The sequence below is a fragment of the Lepus europaeus genome, chromosome 6 (assembly GCF_033115175.1).
Source record: "Lepus europaeus isolate LE1 chromosome 6, mLepTim1.pri, whole genome shotgun sequence".
In the NCBI taxonomy this organism is placed as follows: domain Eukaryota; kingdom Metazoa; phylum Chordata; class Mammalia; order Lagomorpha; family Leporidae; genus Lepus; species Lepus europaeus.
In genome coordinates, this window is record NC_084832.1 from 58,637,251 (window position 1) to 58,657,258 (window position 20,008).

The following is a 20,008-nucleotide window of genomic DNA, read 5'->3' on the forward strand; positions in this document are numbered from 1 at the left end:
AGGGACTTGAGTTAGAAGCGGAGCAGGGACTGTGTGGGATTTGGGCATCTCAAGCAGTGTCCTGACTACTGTGCTAGATGCCTACCCCTTAGCAGCTCTCTGAATTGACCTTCAGCTGAGTGTAACATCGTTGACTCCTTTGTCCCTGAAACACTGTTTTCATTTCAGTGCTGGCACAGCATTCTCTCTTCCCTCATTGGCTGTTCTGTCTCAGTCTCTGTTGCTAGCTCCTCATCTCCCTGTCTCTAAATGTCATATGACCATAGGACTCAATCCTAAGTTCTTTCCTTCTCTTTTCACTTACTTCCTAGATGGTCTTATGTATACATAGGTAGTGTTTGCATATGTAGCTTCTCTATTTAAATTCTCACCACTTCCTTCATGTTCCCATTTGGATGTGGATGTCTTAGAAGCATTTCTAACTCTTGGAGTCCAACCAGTGTCCCCCAGAATTATAATGTGTATGTTTTATTATCTAAGCAATGCCTGTTTGGTTTTTTTAAATATGCTTGTACAAAATAAGAAGAAAAAGTTACCCCTTTCCCTCTTTATTTGCACTCCTTAGAGGTGGCCATGGGAAACAGATGAGTATATAACCCTCCAGATTACTCTCTGTACAGATTGTTTTGGATGATTAATATGTACAGAATTTTAAAGCATCTTTGTTTATCTCACTAACCATAACTAAGTATTTGTCAAACCCTGTTTGGCTCAGTTTTGTTAACTTCAGAACATAGCTCAGAACCCTGCTTTTGTTCTTTGATTCTCTTATGTTTAGTTCTGAGTGGTTTATTTGACTTCATTTTCCTTTATTTCCTTGCCTAAGATACAAGGCCGGTATCTTTCTCTTTAAAAAATATTTATTTGAAAGGGAGGGAGAGAGAGCAGAGAGAGAAAGGGATCTTTTATCTGCTAGTGCACTCTCCAAATAGCTGCAACAGCCTCAGGCCAAAGTTATTAGGCAGGAACTCCGTTCTGGTTTTCCACATGGGTGACAGGGGCACATGTACTTGGGCCATCTTCTGCTGCCTTCCCAGGTGCATTAGCAGACAGCTGGATCCGAAGCAGAGTAGCTGGGACTTGAGCCAGCACTTGGATGTGAGATGTTGGGGGTCACAAGTAGTGGGTTAACACACTGTGCTACAATGCCAGCCCCAATACCTCTATTTCTTTTTTCTTGTTTTTCTCATTCCAGTCTCTGAATTCTCTTAAAAATAAAATCATCAGTAGAAGTGACTTGAAATTCCTGTTTTTAAAGCAGTTTCTTTAACCACAACTGAAGAAAAAGTAGACTGGCCAGAATTCCTTACAGTGGTATCTTGTGGTTGTGGAGAGGTTTCTGTACCAATAGAAAGGATAGATGGGGAGCAGACTGCATGTGCCTGTGTGCTGCAGTGTGATTATGTGGCCAAAAGACCTAGCTCCCTAACACATTCATCATCGGTCTTACCTTGTAGGTTGAGATCCTTTTAATGAGAAAAGATTTACGGTAATTAGTACTCTAAGATGGCTAAGGAAATGCGTGGAAACAGCATGATCCCTAGTGGGCCTCCTGGCTGCATTGTCCAGGCTGTCTTGTTGACATCCCTAATTTGCCTGGTTTTCATTACTATTACTGAATTATTGAGTTCAAGTGTAGGATGGGTGAGGAATGGCTAAGGCGTGCATGTGACTAGGTTATCAGCATTTTAGTTGATTTTGAGCATAATATGAGTCATCACATTTATGTGGCTATAAACAAAAGCCACCATTAATAGAAATTTGTTGTTTAGAATGAAGTGGGATGGGAATCTCACTTTTCTTTGCCAGTTTTCTCACAGTACTGACATTATGTTCAGTTCTCAGTGCCACATTTGAAGAGACATGAACAAATAAGTTCATTCACCAGAGCGAGACTAGGATAATGAGAACGCTAAAGAAATTGTCTTCTAAGGAGTGTTTGCGGCTACTAGGGTTGTTAAGAGATTTAGGGCAGACCAGATATTTTTAAGGCTAGAAGATATATAATCACCTATTGATTTTTAGACACATTAACCAGTTTGTAGGTTACCTGTGGTTAAAAAAGAAAAGTTCATTTGGGTAGAAAATTAAATAACTGAGATTTTAGAAAGGTAATGTGGCATACTGGTTATGAGTATGGGCCTCAGGATGGGGCCTGAGTTTTATTATAACCAATCTTGTTGCCTACTGGCTTTATAACTTTGGGCCAGTTGTTTATACTGTTTCTTCATATGTTAAAAGGAGATGATGTTAATACTGCATAGATTCAATATATATAAAATACATAGTCCATAAGTCTTCACCCACGTTATACCACACCTATGCACAGTTGAGACCATAAGCTGTCCCATTGTCTAATGTGGTGTAAGTATGGACCTCACCTTCCTACCCAAAGCTAAGCAGTAACCCACTGAGTGGCACAGGCCAGAGGCTAGGAGGACATGCTGTGGCATGGAGAGATTGAGTGGCAATGATGAGAAAGAAGAAGTGGACAGCTTGAGAATTCAGCTTTCCCTTAATTTGCTTCTATCTCGACACCTGGAAAAAGGAGCATCCAGTTATAAATAAGATGAGTGTAACAGCCTGTCTTAACAGTTGGTAACATTTGGGCCATTATTGTCAAGCAACTTACATGATGTTCCCAAACCATTGTACTTGTATTATTTTTATACCTTTTGGACATCTGCTGTGTGCTACATTGTAATTAGTTTGTTTCTTTGTTTGTTTGTTTATTGCTTGAGCTTGTTTGATTTTTAAAATCTAACCTTCTTTTACATCGTCCTCCTGCTTCAGAATACTTCAGTTCTCTCCATGTTTGATTCATGTTGTATTTGCCTATAGTCATGCAGCCTGTGCCCATAAGCTGGCTTCTTCCAAAGACTTTTAATTGTTAGCTTTCTATCTAAACACATTTAATATTCCAGGTCATGTGGGGACCCACTAGTAATATTTCTGTTATAAAATTGAAAACCTTAGAACAGGTTATACTGTTGATAGTAGCAAACTTTTTGACAGGTAGTCTGAAAACATACATTTATATGTATATGTATATAGACATATACACACAGTATTGCTACTCAGAACAAGGTAAAAGAATAATCCCACTGTTTCCTCTGCCTCACAGCTCAAGCATTATAATCTGTTCTTGGTGTTACCGATATATTGAGAGACAGAGAAATAAACTCATCTAGCAGAGTGTGATGGGTTAATGGACAGGCTAGAAAAAATAATACTCATGCCCTTGACTCAGCAGTTCATCAACTTCTCGGAACTTATCCAATGGAGTTAGCAAGTGAGTGATGCAAAGATTGATGGCAGAAAGGTATTAAGTTAGCATTGATTGTAATCAAGAAAAATCAGTAATGTCTTCAGTTTTATTAGTAAAGGATTATTTTAAACTGCACATTTTAAAAATAATACTTTTATTTTAAAAATGTCAAGGTACAGAAAGTTGGAAGAACAGTATAAAAATCTTTTTTTAAAAGATTTATTTATTTTGCAAGTCAGAATTATAGAGAGAGAGGGAGACAGACAGATACTGTTCATCTGCTTGTTCACTTCCCAGATGGCCACAACGGCCAGGGCTGAGCCAGATTGAAGCCAGGAGCCAGGAGCTTCATCCTGGTCTCCCATGTGGGTGGCAAGGACCCAAGCCCTTGGACCATTTTCTGTTCCTTTCCCAGGAACATTAGCAGGGAGCTGGATTGGAAGTGGAGCTGCTGGGACTCAAACTGGTGCTCATATGGTATCAGCAGGCGGTAGCTTTACCTGCTACACCACAATCCCAGCCCCAAATCTTTTCTGGACCAACTGAAAGTAAGTTGCCAACATAATGCCATTGCCCTTAAATATTCTAATATCTTTTTCCTACAACCGAAGACGTTCTCCTGGGGCTGGCATTGGTGGTGCAGTAGGTTAAGCCTCCAGCTGTGACTCTGGCATCCCATGTGAGCACTGGTTTGTGTCCTGGCTGCTTTGCTTCTATCCAGTTCCCTGCTAACACATCTGGGAAGGCAGAAGAAGATGGCCCAAGTACTTGGGCCACTGCCACTTACATGGGAAAGTTGAATAGAGTTCCAGACTCCTGGCTTTGTCCTAGCCCAGTCCCAACTAATTGCACCCATTTGGGGCACGCACAAGAGGATGGAAGACCAACTTACTTTGTCTCTCCCTTTCTTTCTGTCATTCTGCCTTCCAAATCAATAAACTCTTAAGAAAAAAAGGGACATTTTCCTACCTAATCACAATACACCTCTCCTGATCAGTAAGTTAACTTTAGATGTTACTACTACCTAGTCAGATTTCATTCAGGGCTTGTCAGTTTTTGAGTAATGTTTTGAAGGAAAAGGAGTAGAGCCTTAGGTAGCATTCTGTTATGTCTTTTTTGTTTCCTTCACTCTAGAACATTTCAGTATTCCCTTGGCTTTTATGTTATTGTTTTTTTAAAAATATTTTATTTATTTATTTTGAGATAGGGAAGACAGAGAGAGGTCTTCCATTGGCAAATTCATTCCCCAAATGGCTGCATCAGCTGGAGCTGGGCCGATCTGAAGCCAGGAGCCAGGAGCTTCTCCGAGGTCTCTCATGTGGGTGCAAGGGTTCAAGCACTTGGGCCATCTTCTACTGCTTTCCCAGGCCATAGCAGAGAGCTGGATCACAGGAGGAGCAGCTGGGACTTGAACCAGCGCCCATGTGCTGTACTGGAGCCCCAGGCAGAGGCTTTAGCCCACTACGCCACAGCACCAGCCCCTATAATGTAATTGAATAGTTCTTTTTCTCCAGTGTAGGTTTGTCTGATGCTTCTTCATGATCACATTTCGGTTATAGGTCTTTGGCCAGAGTACAGCAATGGGGAAGCTGGGTTCTTGATTCTAGCGAGGTTTGCATGTTTTTAACTTATCTCATTATTGGTAATGGCAACTCTGATTTCTTGATTATTGGATGTCTTCTAAGCTTCATCACTATAAATGTACTTTTTGCCCCTTTGCAATAATGTGTACACATATACTATTCATACAGTTCATACCATATAATACATATTCATATAACATTTTCATCTGAGACTAAATGAATATCCTATTTCTCATCAAAATTGTCAATTATTCATTTATTTAAAAGGTGTATGTGTTTATTTGAAAGAAGGGTAGTTATGTAAGATAGATAGCCACTGGAATCTTCTATCTGCTGTTTCACTCCCCAAATGGTTGCAACAGCCAGAACTGAGCTGGGCCAGGCTGAAGTCAGGAGCCAGGAACTCAATCTGGGTTTTTCACGTGGGTGGCAAGAACTCAAGCACCTGAGTCATCATCTGCTGCTTCTGAGGTGCATTAGCAGGGAGCTGGATTCCAAGCAGAGTATCCAGAACTCAAACCAGCACTCTGCTTTGGATGCAGGCATTCTAGGTGGTGTCTTAGCTCCTGTGCCAGATATTTGTCTCCCACCGTCCCCTCTCTGTGTCCTCTTGACATGTCCTCATCATTCTTGGCACACAGAAGGTGTTCTTATACATTTGTGCCTGAGCCCTTGTTCTTTGTACAGGAGAAGGTCTTTGGAAACTAAGATCTGGATATCCCAAGTGCTCATTGCTGCTCCCAGGCCTTTTCAGTGAGCAGGGATAGGGGTATTTGTATATATACATAACAGCTCTTTATACTTGTGTTTATTTCTGTATCTACATATATTGAAAATCATGAATTCAGACCAATTTCCAGTTTCAGTCCCACATACAGGATTAAACAAGGGAACATGTCTTCCTTTTATGGTTAATTTTTTATTTTAATTACTTGATAGGCAGAGAGAGTGGGAGAGACACAGGGAGAAAGAGAGCAATGCTCCCATCTGCTGGGTCACTCCCCAAATGTCCACAGTGTCTGGGATGTGGCCAGGTTGAAGCTGGGAACTGGGAACTCAATCCAGGACTCCCATGTGGGTGGTAGGAACCCAACTATTTTGCCTTCCACAATCTGCATTAGCAGAAAGTTGCAGACTGGGAGCTGGAGCCTGGTATCAAACCCAGATATTCCAATACAGGACACGAGTGTCTTAATTGGCATCCTGACTGCAATGCCAAACATGCACCCACAATAAATTTTAAGTATGCAACAGTTGCCTTTGTCTTTCTGCAAAATTAACTCATCTAGAACTTACTGCTTTTATCATTCCAGTTAATATGTTGGAAAATGAAGTTATTCCCCTTCCTGTATTCCTTAATTTACATCTGGATGATTTCCAGGTACCCAGACTGGAAGTTACCCATTTTCCTTTCCTGCCCACTTCCAGTCATTTCCTTTTCTGTGGCTTCTCACAGGTTAATGGCCCAGCCATGGACCTCTCTACCTTGCATTCCACCACTGCTTGGTTCAAGCCTTCATTACTTTTTATGAGGGTTTTTGTAATTCACCTCGATATAGAATTCATAAACATTAGGAGAGCGTCTTCTGTGACTTTGTCTTTGTTCTGTCTCCTGCACCTCTTTCATAAAGGCAGCTAAATAAATGCCTCTAGAAGCCAGATTCAAAAGTGACAGAGACGAGACTGTGGTGAACTCAGTGCCTGACCTAAATGCACATTAAGGGGGATGTTGTCACATCACACTGGGGACACTTGTTGCTGAATCTTCTAGTCTTCTCTGCAGAGAAGCTGAAAGTCCATATTTTTATGTGAAATCTTAAAATTTTCTCACTTCTTTTTCATATACTTCCCTGACAGAAGGAGCTTGACATTGCATTTTAACATAGGAAAGACTGTGAAGTCCTACAGTAAACAAATCTGTTCAAGAATCTGGACTCCTTAGCCTTACCTAAGAGATTTCTTATCCAGCCCCAGGCTGCCATTCACTGGTGTCAGAAAGAAGGCTCTAGATGCTTTCTCATTTCTGGTGTTTACTGGGCTATTCCCTTAGGCTAGGTTGCTGCTCACTCAAGTCCTCTTTTCTTGACATCCAGTTTACATTTCCATGGTAATACGCTATGCCTGGGTCATAAAGTTTTATCGTTATGACAAGATATACTCTGTCTTGTTTGTAACTGTTCGTGGATTGAATCTATTTTCATTAGATTGGGCTCTCATTGAGGATAAGAACCTATACTCCTACTGTATCATGCACCTAGCACAGTAGTGATATATATACTATATATATATATATACACTATATATATATTAAGAATACACTATATATACTATATATACAATATATACTACATATATACTATATATACAATATATACTATATATACAATATATACTATGTATATATATTGTATATATAGTATATCTATATATAGTGTATTCTTTTTTTCTTATTTCATTTTTTCTTTTTTTTTTTTTTGACAGGCAGAGTGGACAGTGAGAGAGAGAGACAGAGAGAAAGGTCTTCCTTTTTGCCGCTGGTTCACCCTTCAGCGGCCGCCGCGGCTGGTGCGCTGTGGCCAGCGCACTGTGCTGATCCGAAGCCAGGAGCCAGGTGTTTATCCTGGTCTCCCATGGGGTGCAGGGCCCAAGCACTTGGGCCATCCTTCACTGCACTCCTGGGCCATAGCAGAGCGCTGGCCTGGAAGAGGGGCAACATATTCTTAATAGAAAGTGATTGAAATGAGTAAATGAAGGTGGGCTGGAACTAAGCTGGGTGTTAGGGAGAAACAGTAGTGTCCTAATGGATCTTCATATCTCTAGTCACCTTTAATCCATTCTCTATGTTTCTTAGTGCCTACTTCAGGAAGCACATCTTTGTATTACTCATTTTTCAAGCAATCTCTGGATTTCCATTCCCTGAAGAATAAAGTCCATACTTTGTACCATGATATTCAAGATCCCCCCATGGTTCAGCCCCACTTTTCCGTGGTAGTTCATCTCCTACTGGTCCTTGTTTTGCTCTTTTGCAGCCAAATCTGATCACTGACTCACGATCTGACCCTTTTGTGACTTTGCTCAGCTTTTCACTCTTGAAACTCTATTTCCCTGCCTTAGCCTATTGTAGTACTTCCAGGCTCAGCTCAGAGTTGCCCCTTTATACAGCCATCCCTTAACTCATTTGTAAAAGAAAACTTATTATTTATTTTTAAAAATTCACTGAAAAGCAGAGTGACAGAGAGGGAGAAACAGAATCTTCCATCTGCTGGTTTACTCTGCAAATAGCCGTAACAACCATGTCTCAGCCAGGCCAAAGCCTGGAACTCCATAGTAGTGTCCCATGTGGGTGATAAGTACTTAGGCACCACCCCCTGCTTTCTTCCCAGGCACATTTGCAGGAAGCTGGATCTGATTAGGAATAGCTGGGACTTAGGCCGGCGCAGTGGCTTAACAGGCTAATCCTCCGCCTTGCGGCGCTGGCACCCCGGGTTCTAGTCCTGGTCGGGCGCCGGATTCTATCCCGGTTGCCCCTCTTCCAGGCCAGCTCTCTGCTATGGCCCGGGAAGGCAGTGGAGGATGGCCCAGGGTCCTGCACCCCATGGGAGACCAGGAGAAGCACCTGGCTCCTGGCTTTGGATCAGCGTGATGCGCCGGCCGCAGCGGCCATTGGAGGGTGAACCAACGGCAAAAAGGAAGACCTTTCTCTCTGTCTCTCTCTCTTTCACTATCCATTCTGCCTGTCAAAAAAAAAAAAAAAAAAAAAAAACCACACACAAAAAACACAACTTTCTTGGCTTGTCTTTATAAAAATATTTATGTAATGGTCATATATTGCTTTGTGGTAGAGAAAAATTGCTTATAATTTAAGCTGATAAATTTAATTTGAATCTTTGTTTTGTTACTTAAATGAAGCTTTTCAGCAAGATAGAAGAAATAGTAGAATTTGCTGAAGTGCTACATAGATTGGGTATTCCCCCCCCCCTTTTTTTTTTGTTTATTTTTACTTATTTGAAAGGCAGAGAGAGAGAGAGAGAAACTCTTCCATCCTCTGGTTTGCTTGCCAGATGCCTGCAACAGCCAGTGCTGTTGACCCCCCGGCACTTTGATGTGGGAAGTGGATGTCCCAACTGACATTTTAACTGCTATGCCAAAAGTCTGCTCTTCGATTTGGTGTTAAGCAGACATTCACATTTTGATGAATGCTAAAAATGCTCACAAGTAAAGATAAGAATTATAGTAAGATCATTATATGGACAAAATGGATTTAGGACAGATTGTAATAGCATTAAGTGACACAAGCTCATAGTATCTACAGTCATCATGTGGAATTAATGTGATTTTGTTTTTCCTGTGGAATCATAAGTAGGATAGTTGGAGGAAGCCCAGTGTAAATATTAGTATCTGTAAATATAGTGTTTTATGTAAATGTGAAGCATTGTTATCTCTTTAGCTTTTAACTCTCATTTGAAAAGAAAATGAAACCTACACAATTTTAAATATTTCCTTTCTTCTTTTTTTAGGAATCAAGGAAGGACTGAGGTAAGATTATATATAAATGTAACTTTTATTTGAAACATGAGCTTGTTTTACTTTTCATTAGTATTAGTAAAGAAAGCTGTTGTTTGCCTTCTGGAAAACTCCACATCAAATGAGTGGTAGACAGGAACACATAAAGATATAGATGCCACCATTGTGTGGATGAGTGAGCTCTTTCTAACTGTTCATTCTCAGCACTTTCCTCCTTTGACCTCAATATCCCCTTTGCCAGTACTGTGAAGCAGTATTACTTAAGTACTACTTTCAGCGTTCCCTTTACTGTGGCAGAGGCATTAAATTTGGATTTTTGAGGGCTTTAGATTTTGGTATGTTAAGTCCAGTTCATAATTTACAGAATATAATGACAATATTAAACCCATTAGGTATTTAATAAATATTTTATGATTTTTTTTTTCAAGATCTATCTATTTTATTTGAAAGTCAGAGTTACGCAGAGAGAGAGAGGTCTTCCATCCAGTGGTTCACTCCCCAGTTGGCTGCAACGGTTGTAACTGCGCCAATCCGAAGCCAGGAGCCAGGAGCTTCCTCTGGGTCTCCCACGTGGGTGTAGGGGCCCAAGGACTTGGCCATCCTCCACTGCTATCCCAGGCCACAGCAGAGAGCTGGATGGGAAGAAGAGCAGCTGGGACTTGAACCGACGCTCATATGGGATGCTGGTGCTTCAGGCCAGGGCATTAACCTGCTGAGCCACAGCACCAGCCCCATATGATCTTTATACATCAGCAGTAATTTTATGCTTATAAATTGTTTTTATGTAAAATTTAATATTCCTTTGGGTAGATCTGGTGAATGGTAAAAATAATTTTGAAACAACACTTATGTATTTTAGTCTAAATATTATTACTGTATTTTCTTGTAAAGATTTAGTTGTATTTGTTAAAATGTTAAAAATAAAATAATACCATGCATGCATACAATAGTCATTAAAACTTAGGCCGGCGCCATGGTTTAACAGGCTAATCCTCCGCCTTGTGGCGCCGGCACACCCGGTTCTAGTCCTGGTCGGGGCGCCGGATTCTGTCCTGGTTGCCCCTCTTCCAGGCCAGCTCTCTGCTATGGCCTGGGAGTGCAGTGGAGGATGGCCCAAGTCCTTGGGCCCTGCACCTCATGGGAGACCAGGAGAAGCACCTGGCTCCTGGCTTCGGATCAGCACGAAATGCCGGTCGCAGCAGCCATTGGAGGGTGAATCAACGGCAAAAAGGAAGACCTTTCTCTGTCTCTCTCTCTCTCACTATCCACTCTGCCTATCAAAAAAAAAAAAAAAAAAAAAGTCATTAAAACTTAAAAAAGAGCTCAATTCTCCATTTATGGGAGCATTTAATTTTTCAGAATGAATAGCTCGCTTTTTCTTTGTTTCAAGTACACTTTTTAAATACTCTTAAAATATACACTCAACAAACATGTCTTCTTTCCATGTGCCAGACATGTTGCTAGATCTTAAAGAATATAAAGGTAATAACACATGATCCCTTGACCTGAGGACCAAAGGAAAAAATAATTTTATTTCTGTTTTTGGAAGATTTCTTTAGCCACAGACCAGAGAAAAGAAACTGTATTTCTTTGTAGTGGTAGATAAGCCCCATATTATTCTGAGAAATGGGAATAGGTGCTCCTTTGGACTAAGTGATTTAAAAAAAAATCAAAAATATTTAATAAAATGCTGGAAAATACTTACATTTTTAAAAGCATTTGATATATAATCAGTTTTTGTACAGGTACTTTTAGTTTATCTGTTTTGTTAATAAGCTGTGGTTAATATGTCTCTCAGGTGTCCTTTACGTTGAATGAAGATCTTGCAAATATTCATGATATTGGTGGGAAACCAGCCTCAGTCAGTGCTCCTCGAGAACATCCGTTTGTCCTGCAGAGTGTCGGAGGACAGACATTAACAGTATTTACCGAAAGCTCGTCGGGTAAGTCGGAATGGAATCATTTATTATGGTCCCTGTATATTTTGTATAGGTTTTCTGTCTCAACGTTCACTCCTTTTTGCATTTTTACGATCATTCCAAAGCTGATTCACCTGTTCTGTTTTGCGTATCATGCTGCTTTTCTGTTCCTTGTGTTTTCTTACGACTAATGGAACTTGGACCATTTCTTGAGAAGGGATTAATTTCCATTTGGGTTATGAACATATAGAACAAGGTAGATGGAATAGTGTAGTTCATCAAGCTGCTTTCTAAGATGTGGAAGAAACAGTTATGTGAGATTTCTCATGATTATTCCTTGCTTATTTTTGTAAATTGATACTTAGTAAAAGTTGTACTTAGAAAGTACTGCTTGATGTTAGAGAATATTTTAGTCTAAATTTTGCTCTTATACTTAGGGCCTTTTTATTGCATAAATATGTGCTTTTAATTAATATCACTTTCCAAGTCATTCTGTGTATATTTTTTAAACCATGTATGTTTGTAATGCCATATTTTAGTAGTTTAATAAATCAGGAGTGCTTGTTTCAGTTTGTAAATTAAATGGAACTTTTTTGCACGTATGTTCAGCATACATATATGTTTATTTCAGTTGTTTCTTAATTTTTAAAGTTTACTTAATTTAGAATATTTTTTCAATATTTATTCATTTATTTGAAAGGCAGAGTTACAGAGAGAGAGAGAGATTGATCATCTTACCCACTGGTTCACTCCTTAGACAGTTGCAGTAGCTAGGCACTAGGCCAGGCTGGTGGTTGGCAGAGGCCCAAGCACTCTGCTGCTTTCCTGGAGCTGGATCAGAAGTAGAGCAGGTGAACTCCAACCTGTGCTCATATGGGGTGCCAGCCTTACAGGCAGTGGCTTAACCCACTGCATTATAGTGCTGGCCCCTAGAATATTACAGTTAAAGTAGCAATCCATCTCAGATTTGTGTAACTAATTTTCTTACATCTAGTTTTTTTGAAAAGTCATTGGGGGTAGTGAAGATCCCACTTGGATCCCACTTGTGGCTTACCAGGGCTTTAGTTCCTGCCTCTAGCTTCTGACTCCAACTTCCTGCTAATGCAGACCCTGGGAGACAATGGTGATTGGTCTAGTAACTGGGTCTCTGCCACCCATGTGGGAGACCTGGATTGAGTTCTCAGCTTCCAGCTTCAGTGTGGTAAAGCTCTGGCTTTTATGGGCATTTGGGGAGTGAACTAGTGGATGGAGGAGCACTCTCTCCCTCCCTTTCTCCCTCTCAAATAAATAAATAAATAAAATTTTAAAATCTTGTGTTATAGGAAAGAAAAAGTTCTGATTTTGTTGTATCTCAAAGAAAGCTGTAAGACATTATGGAATGTTAAGAACATACGTGTTTTAAGAAAAGGAGTATCCTCATATTAAAATTTTTGTGTGTCTTGGATTATCAAACTGTGAGCTGATCTAAACATTTAGTTTTTTTTTTTTTTTTTTTTTTTTGCTTGATGTAACTAGTAGCTTTTTGGTCATGTGGTTTAGAACAAAGGATTGATTTCACTGGGTTATTTTGATGCTATAATAATGTGTAGTATAGTTTGAGTATTATGATAGGTAGAAATTTTGAAAATAACTATCTTTAATACATGGATTTGATGCTGGCAATCCAACCATTCAACAGATAGTTCCTGTGTGCTAATTCAGGGCATAGTATACACACATCTAGGGAATTGAAATTTGTTGTCTGATGGATGGGATTTAATGAGAACCCTGTGAAACTTTGAGGTTTTCTCTGGTTTGGTTACTGTCCCTGGAATGGAAGAGTCATGGCATCCAGACGGAATAAAGGAGACAGAGATTTGTTAAAATTTGAAGTAAGAAAACTGAAATTTCCTTTATAGGAAAAGTACTGTTTTCAGATTTTAGCATCTTATTAGAGACTGATTTTTGCAAAGCATAATTTATTGCTGATATTAATACAAAAGACAGTGGTTTGGAAGCTACTTGTTATCCTAAAACTTTTCACTTCATGTTTTAAATTCTTTATTGTTTTGCTCCTTTTGAGTTCAGATTTCTGGTATGGTGTACTCCAAAGTGGAGAATATAGTTTTATAAGGATTATCTGACAGGGCTATGGAAAAAGATGAAGATTGTCATCTTTATTCTGGAGTTTGGACAGTATGTTCTTGCTTTGTAGAACTGTAGAATTTTTTGTAGAATGGAAACTTGCTTTGCAGGATGGGATTTTTTGCGTCTTAACCTCATTAATTATTTCCGTCTCATGTCTTTGTTCCTTGACTCTTTGCACTTTTCTGTTTTGATTTCCTTATTTGTGAAAGGAGAATAGTTTTTATTTGCACTTAAATATAAATATGGATATATTTAGAACACCTAGACGTTGCTGGATACATAGTGAAATGCTCATTAAATATTAGCTATTATAATTATTATTTCCTCTTATTTTAAAACACTTTTGGTTTCTAGTTTAAGGCATTGGTGTGCATTAAAATGAGTGTATATCATTTCTTAAATATCAACCGATAGAGTTTTTTATATTCTGTGTTTTTGATTGTCTGAATGAGGAGAAAAAAGCTCTGGAGTTCTTAACAGTTTATCTCCTTCTCTGAGGGGTCTTATTTACATATTTGCTGTTTCTAGTCCGTAAAGAGGCAGTCTGCAAATGGGTTACTTGGATGTGCAGGAAGTCAAAGATTGCAGGGACTCTGGCTGCCAAGACATGTCTAAAATGCTCTATCCTTGTGTTTTTCTAAAGGACGCTCATAGCTTTCAGTGGCATCTCACAGGGGTCCTCTAGTGTTACTACCTTGGTTGTCATGAACCTGCCAAAGTGTATGTGACTAGTTTTTTACACTGAGTAAGCTGTATTACATTGCAATACAGATGAGTATGTATTTTGAATATATTAACATTTTCCCTCAAACAGAACAGTACCTTATTATAAAAAATGCATTTTTAGGCTCCTCATTTCCTGTTAATAGTGTTCAGGTATATCAGATGTTGGATATTTTTATAAGAAAAAACAGTTGAATATGTTAAGCATTTCTGGTTCTAATAATTTTATGCCTTCTGTTAATTTAATTGTATAGGATTTTGAGAGACCTCCAAGAGCCTTTTTGTCTAATGATTCAATTACACATATTTCGGTATCTTTTTGGAGATAGAGGATATTGGTGCTGTATTTTACAGTGCTTTCCCCTTGGTTAAAATTAACATTTTATGAAACCTATTAATTAGTTTTTAGTTGAATATTCCTGTCTGAGAGAATATGTTTATTTTTGAGAGTTGGGTGCTTTTCCACCTCTGCATGTTTCTGAAATTCTAAATGATCTATTTCTTTATTAAATATTTCATGGAGGGACTCTGTTATCTAATACCGCATCTCTGTGGAAATGTCTCTTGTTTTGCCTTTATTCCCCCGATCCCTTGGAGTTCAGTGTAGTTTTTTTATCTACTATTTAGTTTATCTACTATACAGTTCTAGTTTTTTCAGTCTCTGGCATTCCAACTTTTATTGAAACTTAGATGTTTATTTTGAATTGCAAGTTCTAAATAAAAGTTTTTATCCATTCAACAGTTATTTTTTTAAAAAAGATTTATTTTATTTATCTGAAGGATGGAGTTAAAGAGAGAGGTAGAGACAGAGACAGAGAGAGAGAGAGGTCTTCATCTGCTGGCTTACTCCCCAAATGGCCTCAGTGACTGAAGCTGGGTCAATCCAAAGCCAGGAGCCAGGAGCTTCTTCCAGGTCTCCCACGCAGGTGCAGGGCCCCAAGAACTTGGGCCATCTTCCACTGCTTTGCCAAGCCATAGCAGAGAGCTGGATTGGAAATGGAGCAGCCAGGACTCAAACCAGCACCCATATCAGATGCCGGCACTGCAGATGGCAGCCTTACCTGCCACAGTGCCAGCCCAACAGTTATTTTTGATGCAAGGCTCTGTGCTAGAATTAGAGGAGACTTTTGTCCAGTGGGGCAACTGGATGTGAAACAAACAATTGCTATGATAACTGCTCTAATTGAGTTGTATATAGAGAGGAAAAAATGAGTGTCTATTTTGCCTGAAGAAACCGGGAAAGGCTTCAAAAATGGAGATGATACTTGAGCTCTTACTTGAAGTATATGAATAAGTATGCATGAATAAGCGGAAAGAAAACAAAAGTAAAATTAATTTACTAGCCTGTAAGTATCCTGTTCTTCTTCACTCTGCTTTCTACTGCCTGTCATTCTCTGCCCTATCTATCTAAAAACGATTAAATTAGATTCATAGCAGCAAAGCTCAGTTGTGGACTTTGTCATCTGGTTTAGGGATGAAGAAGTTTGAAATGGTGCAGTGGGAATGCAAAAGAAGCATCCTGTCCCTAGAAATAAAAGGGCTTTTTGGTGATGAATTGGCTTTGGGGGAATTGGAAGAATGAGAAGTCTAGAACGGTTTCCAGGCTTTTTGGATTTGAGTATCTGGGTGGATGGTGAGAACATATGGAGTTAGGAAATACTGAAGAAATGGATTAGATCTGAAATGAAAAGTAGCTTTTTGCCCGTAGTTTTCATTATCTTTATTATTTTTCTAACAGTTCCTTAATACAACAAACTGATTTTTAAAAAGTATTTTTTTCAAAATTTATATGTTTATTTGAAAGACAGTTTACAGAGAGGAAGCAACAAAGAGAGAAAGAGAAAATCTTCCATCGCTGGCTCACTCCCCAAAGGGCCACAATGGCCAGGGCTGGGCCAGGCCGAAGCCAGGAGTCAGGAGAATCCCACTATTGGTGCAGGGACCCAAGCACTTGGGCCATCTTTTGCTGCTTTCACAGGCACATTAGCTCGAAGCTGGTTTGAAAGTGGAGCAGCCAGGACATGAACCAGTGTCCATAGGGTGTGGCTGCATAACCCTCTATGTCACAATGCTGGCCCCAAAACTATTTATTTATTTATTTGAAAAGCAGAATTACAGAGAGAAGGGGAGAGAGAAGAAGAGAAAGAGAGAGAGAGATTGATATTGATCTTCCATTGGTTGGTTCTTTTCCCAAATGGCTACTGGTGCTGGACCAAGCTGAAGTTAGGAGCCAGGAACTCCATCTGGTTCTCCCATGTGAGTGGCAGGACTCCAAGTACTCAGGCCATCTTCCACTGCTTTCCCCGCTGCATTAGCAGGGAACTGGATCAGAAATGGAAAACAGCCAGGGCTCTAACTGAGGCTTGTATGCACTGCCGGCGTCACAGGTGGCAGCATAACCTGCACTACGACACCCACTCCAACTAATTGATATTTGTTCTTCCTTTTTAATGGGCCCCTTTTAGGCTTGGAGTACTTAAAAAAAAAAAAAAAAAAAAAAAAAACAAAAAAAACCTGCAGCCTTTGTGGTAGAGGAGATAGTCATAAACAGTAAGCCTAAGTAATCAATGTTGCTGGCTAGTGGACGGTAAGATCCTGGGAAAATTGGCAAATGGGATCAGAAGTACCAGATTGAGCGTGAGGTTTGCTATTTTAAATAGTGTGGTCAGGATGGGGCCTCATTGAGAACATAGGTTTTGAACAACTTAGAAGGAGGCAAAAAAAATTAGCTGTGTGGACTGAGTTAACTAACTGGGGGTTTTCAAGGCAGAGAAAGAGCAGTGATGCCAGATGCCCTAAGGTGAGAAGTGAGCCCGGCGTGTTCAGGGCGTAGCGAGGAGGCAGTGTTAGGGGAGTAGACGAGAAAGGCAGAAGGCCACAGAGAAACGGATTTTGTGATTTACTCTTAGTGAAAGGGAAGCTGGAGAATTTTGAGTGAAGTAGTCATAAGATTTGATTTACATTTTAAGGGCTGCGTCCAGCTGGTCAATTGAGAAGAGATGATGGGAGGTGGCAAGGGTGGAAAGTAGGAGGTTGCTATGGGGAGAGGTGACAGAAACTTGGAACAGAAGGGTAGCATTGACAGAGGTCTGGTCTATCAGACATCCAGCTTTTATCTTCAGTTGGCTAAACAGGCCATCTACTTGGACTCTATTACTTGAAACTTGGAAGATAGAAAATCACATTCATTTCTGCATTCCTAAATTCTTTATATAGCCATATTTCAGACAGTGATACATCATTCTCTTCTGTTGGCCGTAATCTTAGCCTCCTTCTCCTACATCACTTAGTTGTCTCTGATTATTTCTGTAGTAGAAATCACACATATACCTTTCTAGATACCACTTAACCTATAGCCTTCTTCTGGAAATGCCACCTGTCATCCCTACTGTCCTTAACCTCATCTACAATAGCTTCCTGCACAGAGCACAGAGGCACCTACTTTTCCCCTTGTTTTGACTGTTCTAGAGATTCATGGGTTTTATAGTCATAATTATCTTCACCTTTATTTCTTTAATTTATTTGGGAGGCAGAAAGAGACAGATCAGACACAGAAAGAGGGAGACACAGGACTGGAAGGACAGACAGGACAAGATAGATGGACAGGACAGACCCCAGTTGCTTGTTCATTCCCCAAATGCCTGCAACAGACAGGATTGGGCTGGGGCAGAAGCTGGGAGCTGGGAATCCAATTTATGTCTCATAGATGGGTGGCAGGAATTCAATTACTTCAGCCATCACCATTGCATCCCAGAGGTCTGCATTAGTAGGAAGCTGGAGTCAGGAGCTGGAACTGGGTGTTGAACCCAGGTACTCTGATAATTGATGTAAGCATTAAATTGCTAAGCTATCTGCCCCTCCTGCCTTTGCTGATCTAGTATTTTTTGATTCCTCTTCTTCTAGGTTCACAGGGCGGGCAAGATTTGTTTTACACATTTTATCCCTTCATTAAGCCTCGTAGGTAGGGGACTGTTGCTTATCTCCATATTGCTTAGCGTAGGATTGAGTGCATCTGTGGTATAGGTTTGAGCAGAGTGGAAGGGTTGAATTATTTATTTCCTCCTAAGAATTATGAATACCCTGAAGGGACTTTTTAGAATGGTTTCTAAATGAGATAGCTTGTTAGTGTCTTGGGATGAGTATTCTTCCTTCAGAATTACCATTGTTTTTCTTAAGATGCTTGAAGTTCGAAATTGAACATAAATTTCTTTGTTCCCCACTTTATTTTTTGCTCTTTAATATTTTGACACAGAGGATTTTTTTTTTTTTTATTTCTTTGCTAATCAGATTAGCTCAACAATGGTAAAGCTTGGTGAGCCACTCTACATATTACCTCAAGGTGAATTCCCAGTGAACATAGCAGCTGAGATAATTGGTTGTGGACTGCCTTATCTTTCAAAATTGAATTGTTGTCACATGTGCCAGCATGCATAAGTCTTGGAAGTTGTCAGTTTGTATTTGAAAGAAAAAAAAGAGTAAAGCTATGGAAATGGAAATACCCCCTTGAACAGCTTTAGAATTTCTCATCTGCCTTGTATGGTCTTGTTCTGCAAGTGTAGCAAATTAAGCATAAATAAAAATAGTGATTTTAAGTTGAAATTGTTTAGTGCTTTTTGGAAACATTAATTTGGTGCATGTCTCCCATTTGTTGAGAATGATTTGCCAGGTATATGGTTTTGAGAGATTTGAATTAAGGTTTCTGCATATATATGGGTGCACCTGCTAGCATTCCAAGTATAGTTACTTCTTCATTAAACATTTCCTAAAAATGGAAATCATTATGCAGTAGGTTCTTAAGAAATTTTGTTTGGCCTTATCTGTGATACCTGTAATTGTTTTAATGCTGTGGTTCTCAAACTTTTTTGGTATATTGCTCCCTGTGTATATTATATATTAACATAAAAATATATTTATGAAAAATATATTCCATATAATTAGTGGTAAGAGTGGCAGTTTGTAAATCTCATAGATGACTGACTTAGGAAGAGACAAACTGAATTTTCGCCTCTACCTCTGCACTTCGTCTATAGCCATATGTTCTTTGGTTGACATATCTAAAGAAACTACCTCTTACAAATACATGATTGGAAAAGGGAAGACTAGTTAACTATGTAAGTGGTAGTTTCTTAAATTCCTTTTTTTAAAGTTTTTAGAAATTATTTTTAAATGATTTATTTATTTTTAATTTATTTGAAAGAGCTACAAATAGAGGGAGGGAGGGAGGGAGAGAGAGTGAGAGAGAGAAAGGCAGAGACAGAGAGAGAGAAAGAGTTATCTTCCATCTGCTGGCTGCAACAACTGGGTCTGGGCCAGGCCTAAGCCCAGAACTGAGAACTCCATTCAGATTTCCCCCATGGGTAGCAGGGGCCCAAGCACTTGGATCATGTTTCACTGTTTTCCCAGGTGCATTAGCAGAGAGCTGAATCAGAAGTGGAGCAGTGGACTCACACCTGGGATGCTGGCATCTCAGGCAGTGGCTTAATGTTCTGTACCACAATGCCAGCTCCAATTTCACACATTCATATAGTTGTAATATAGAATCTGAAATCCTGTCAGTGACCTTTTAGTTATCCACTAGTGCATCTTTTTTCTTGGTGGAGTGAATCTTTCACCCATGAATGATTTTGTAACATCATGCATCCATCATCTGGATACTGTTGGTCCCTAGCCTTATGCAGTTCTTTCAAATGTTGATACATTTCAATATACAGTATCAAAAAAGTCTTCACTCATTAACAGCACCACTGATTTCATCAGAAAGTCTGGAAGTATTGGGAAGCTGTCAAGCTTATGAAGATGGGTACAGGTTTTTCATACTTCTAATTTTCACTTGAAATTTTTAATCTTACTAATGGCAGCAGTAC

At 39.5% G+C, this 20,008-nt stretch overlaps 1 protein-coding gene across 1 annotated transcript in view; it reads left to right on the forward strand.

Moving 5' to 3' along the window:
- The window catches only part of GTF2F2 (general transcription factor IIF subunit 2), a 138,599-nt gene that overhangs the window by 16,522 nt on the left and 102,069 nt on the right, over positions 1-20,008 (forward strand). The window contains exons 3-4 of the mRNA XM_062194159.1: positions 9,369-9,387; positions 11,174-11,318. Coding sequence (XP_062050143.1) covers positions 9,369-9,387; positions 11,174-11,318 — 164 coding nt within the window. The remainder of the gene's footprint in view (positions 1-9,368; positions 9,388-11,173; positions 11,319-20,008) is intronic.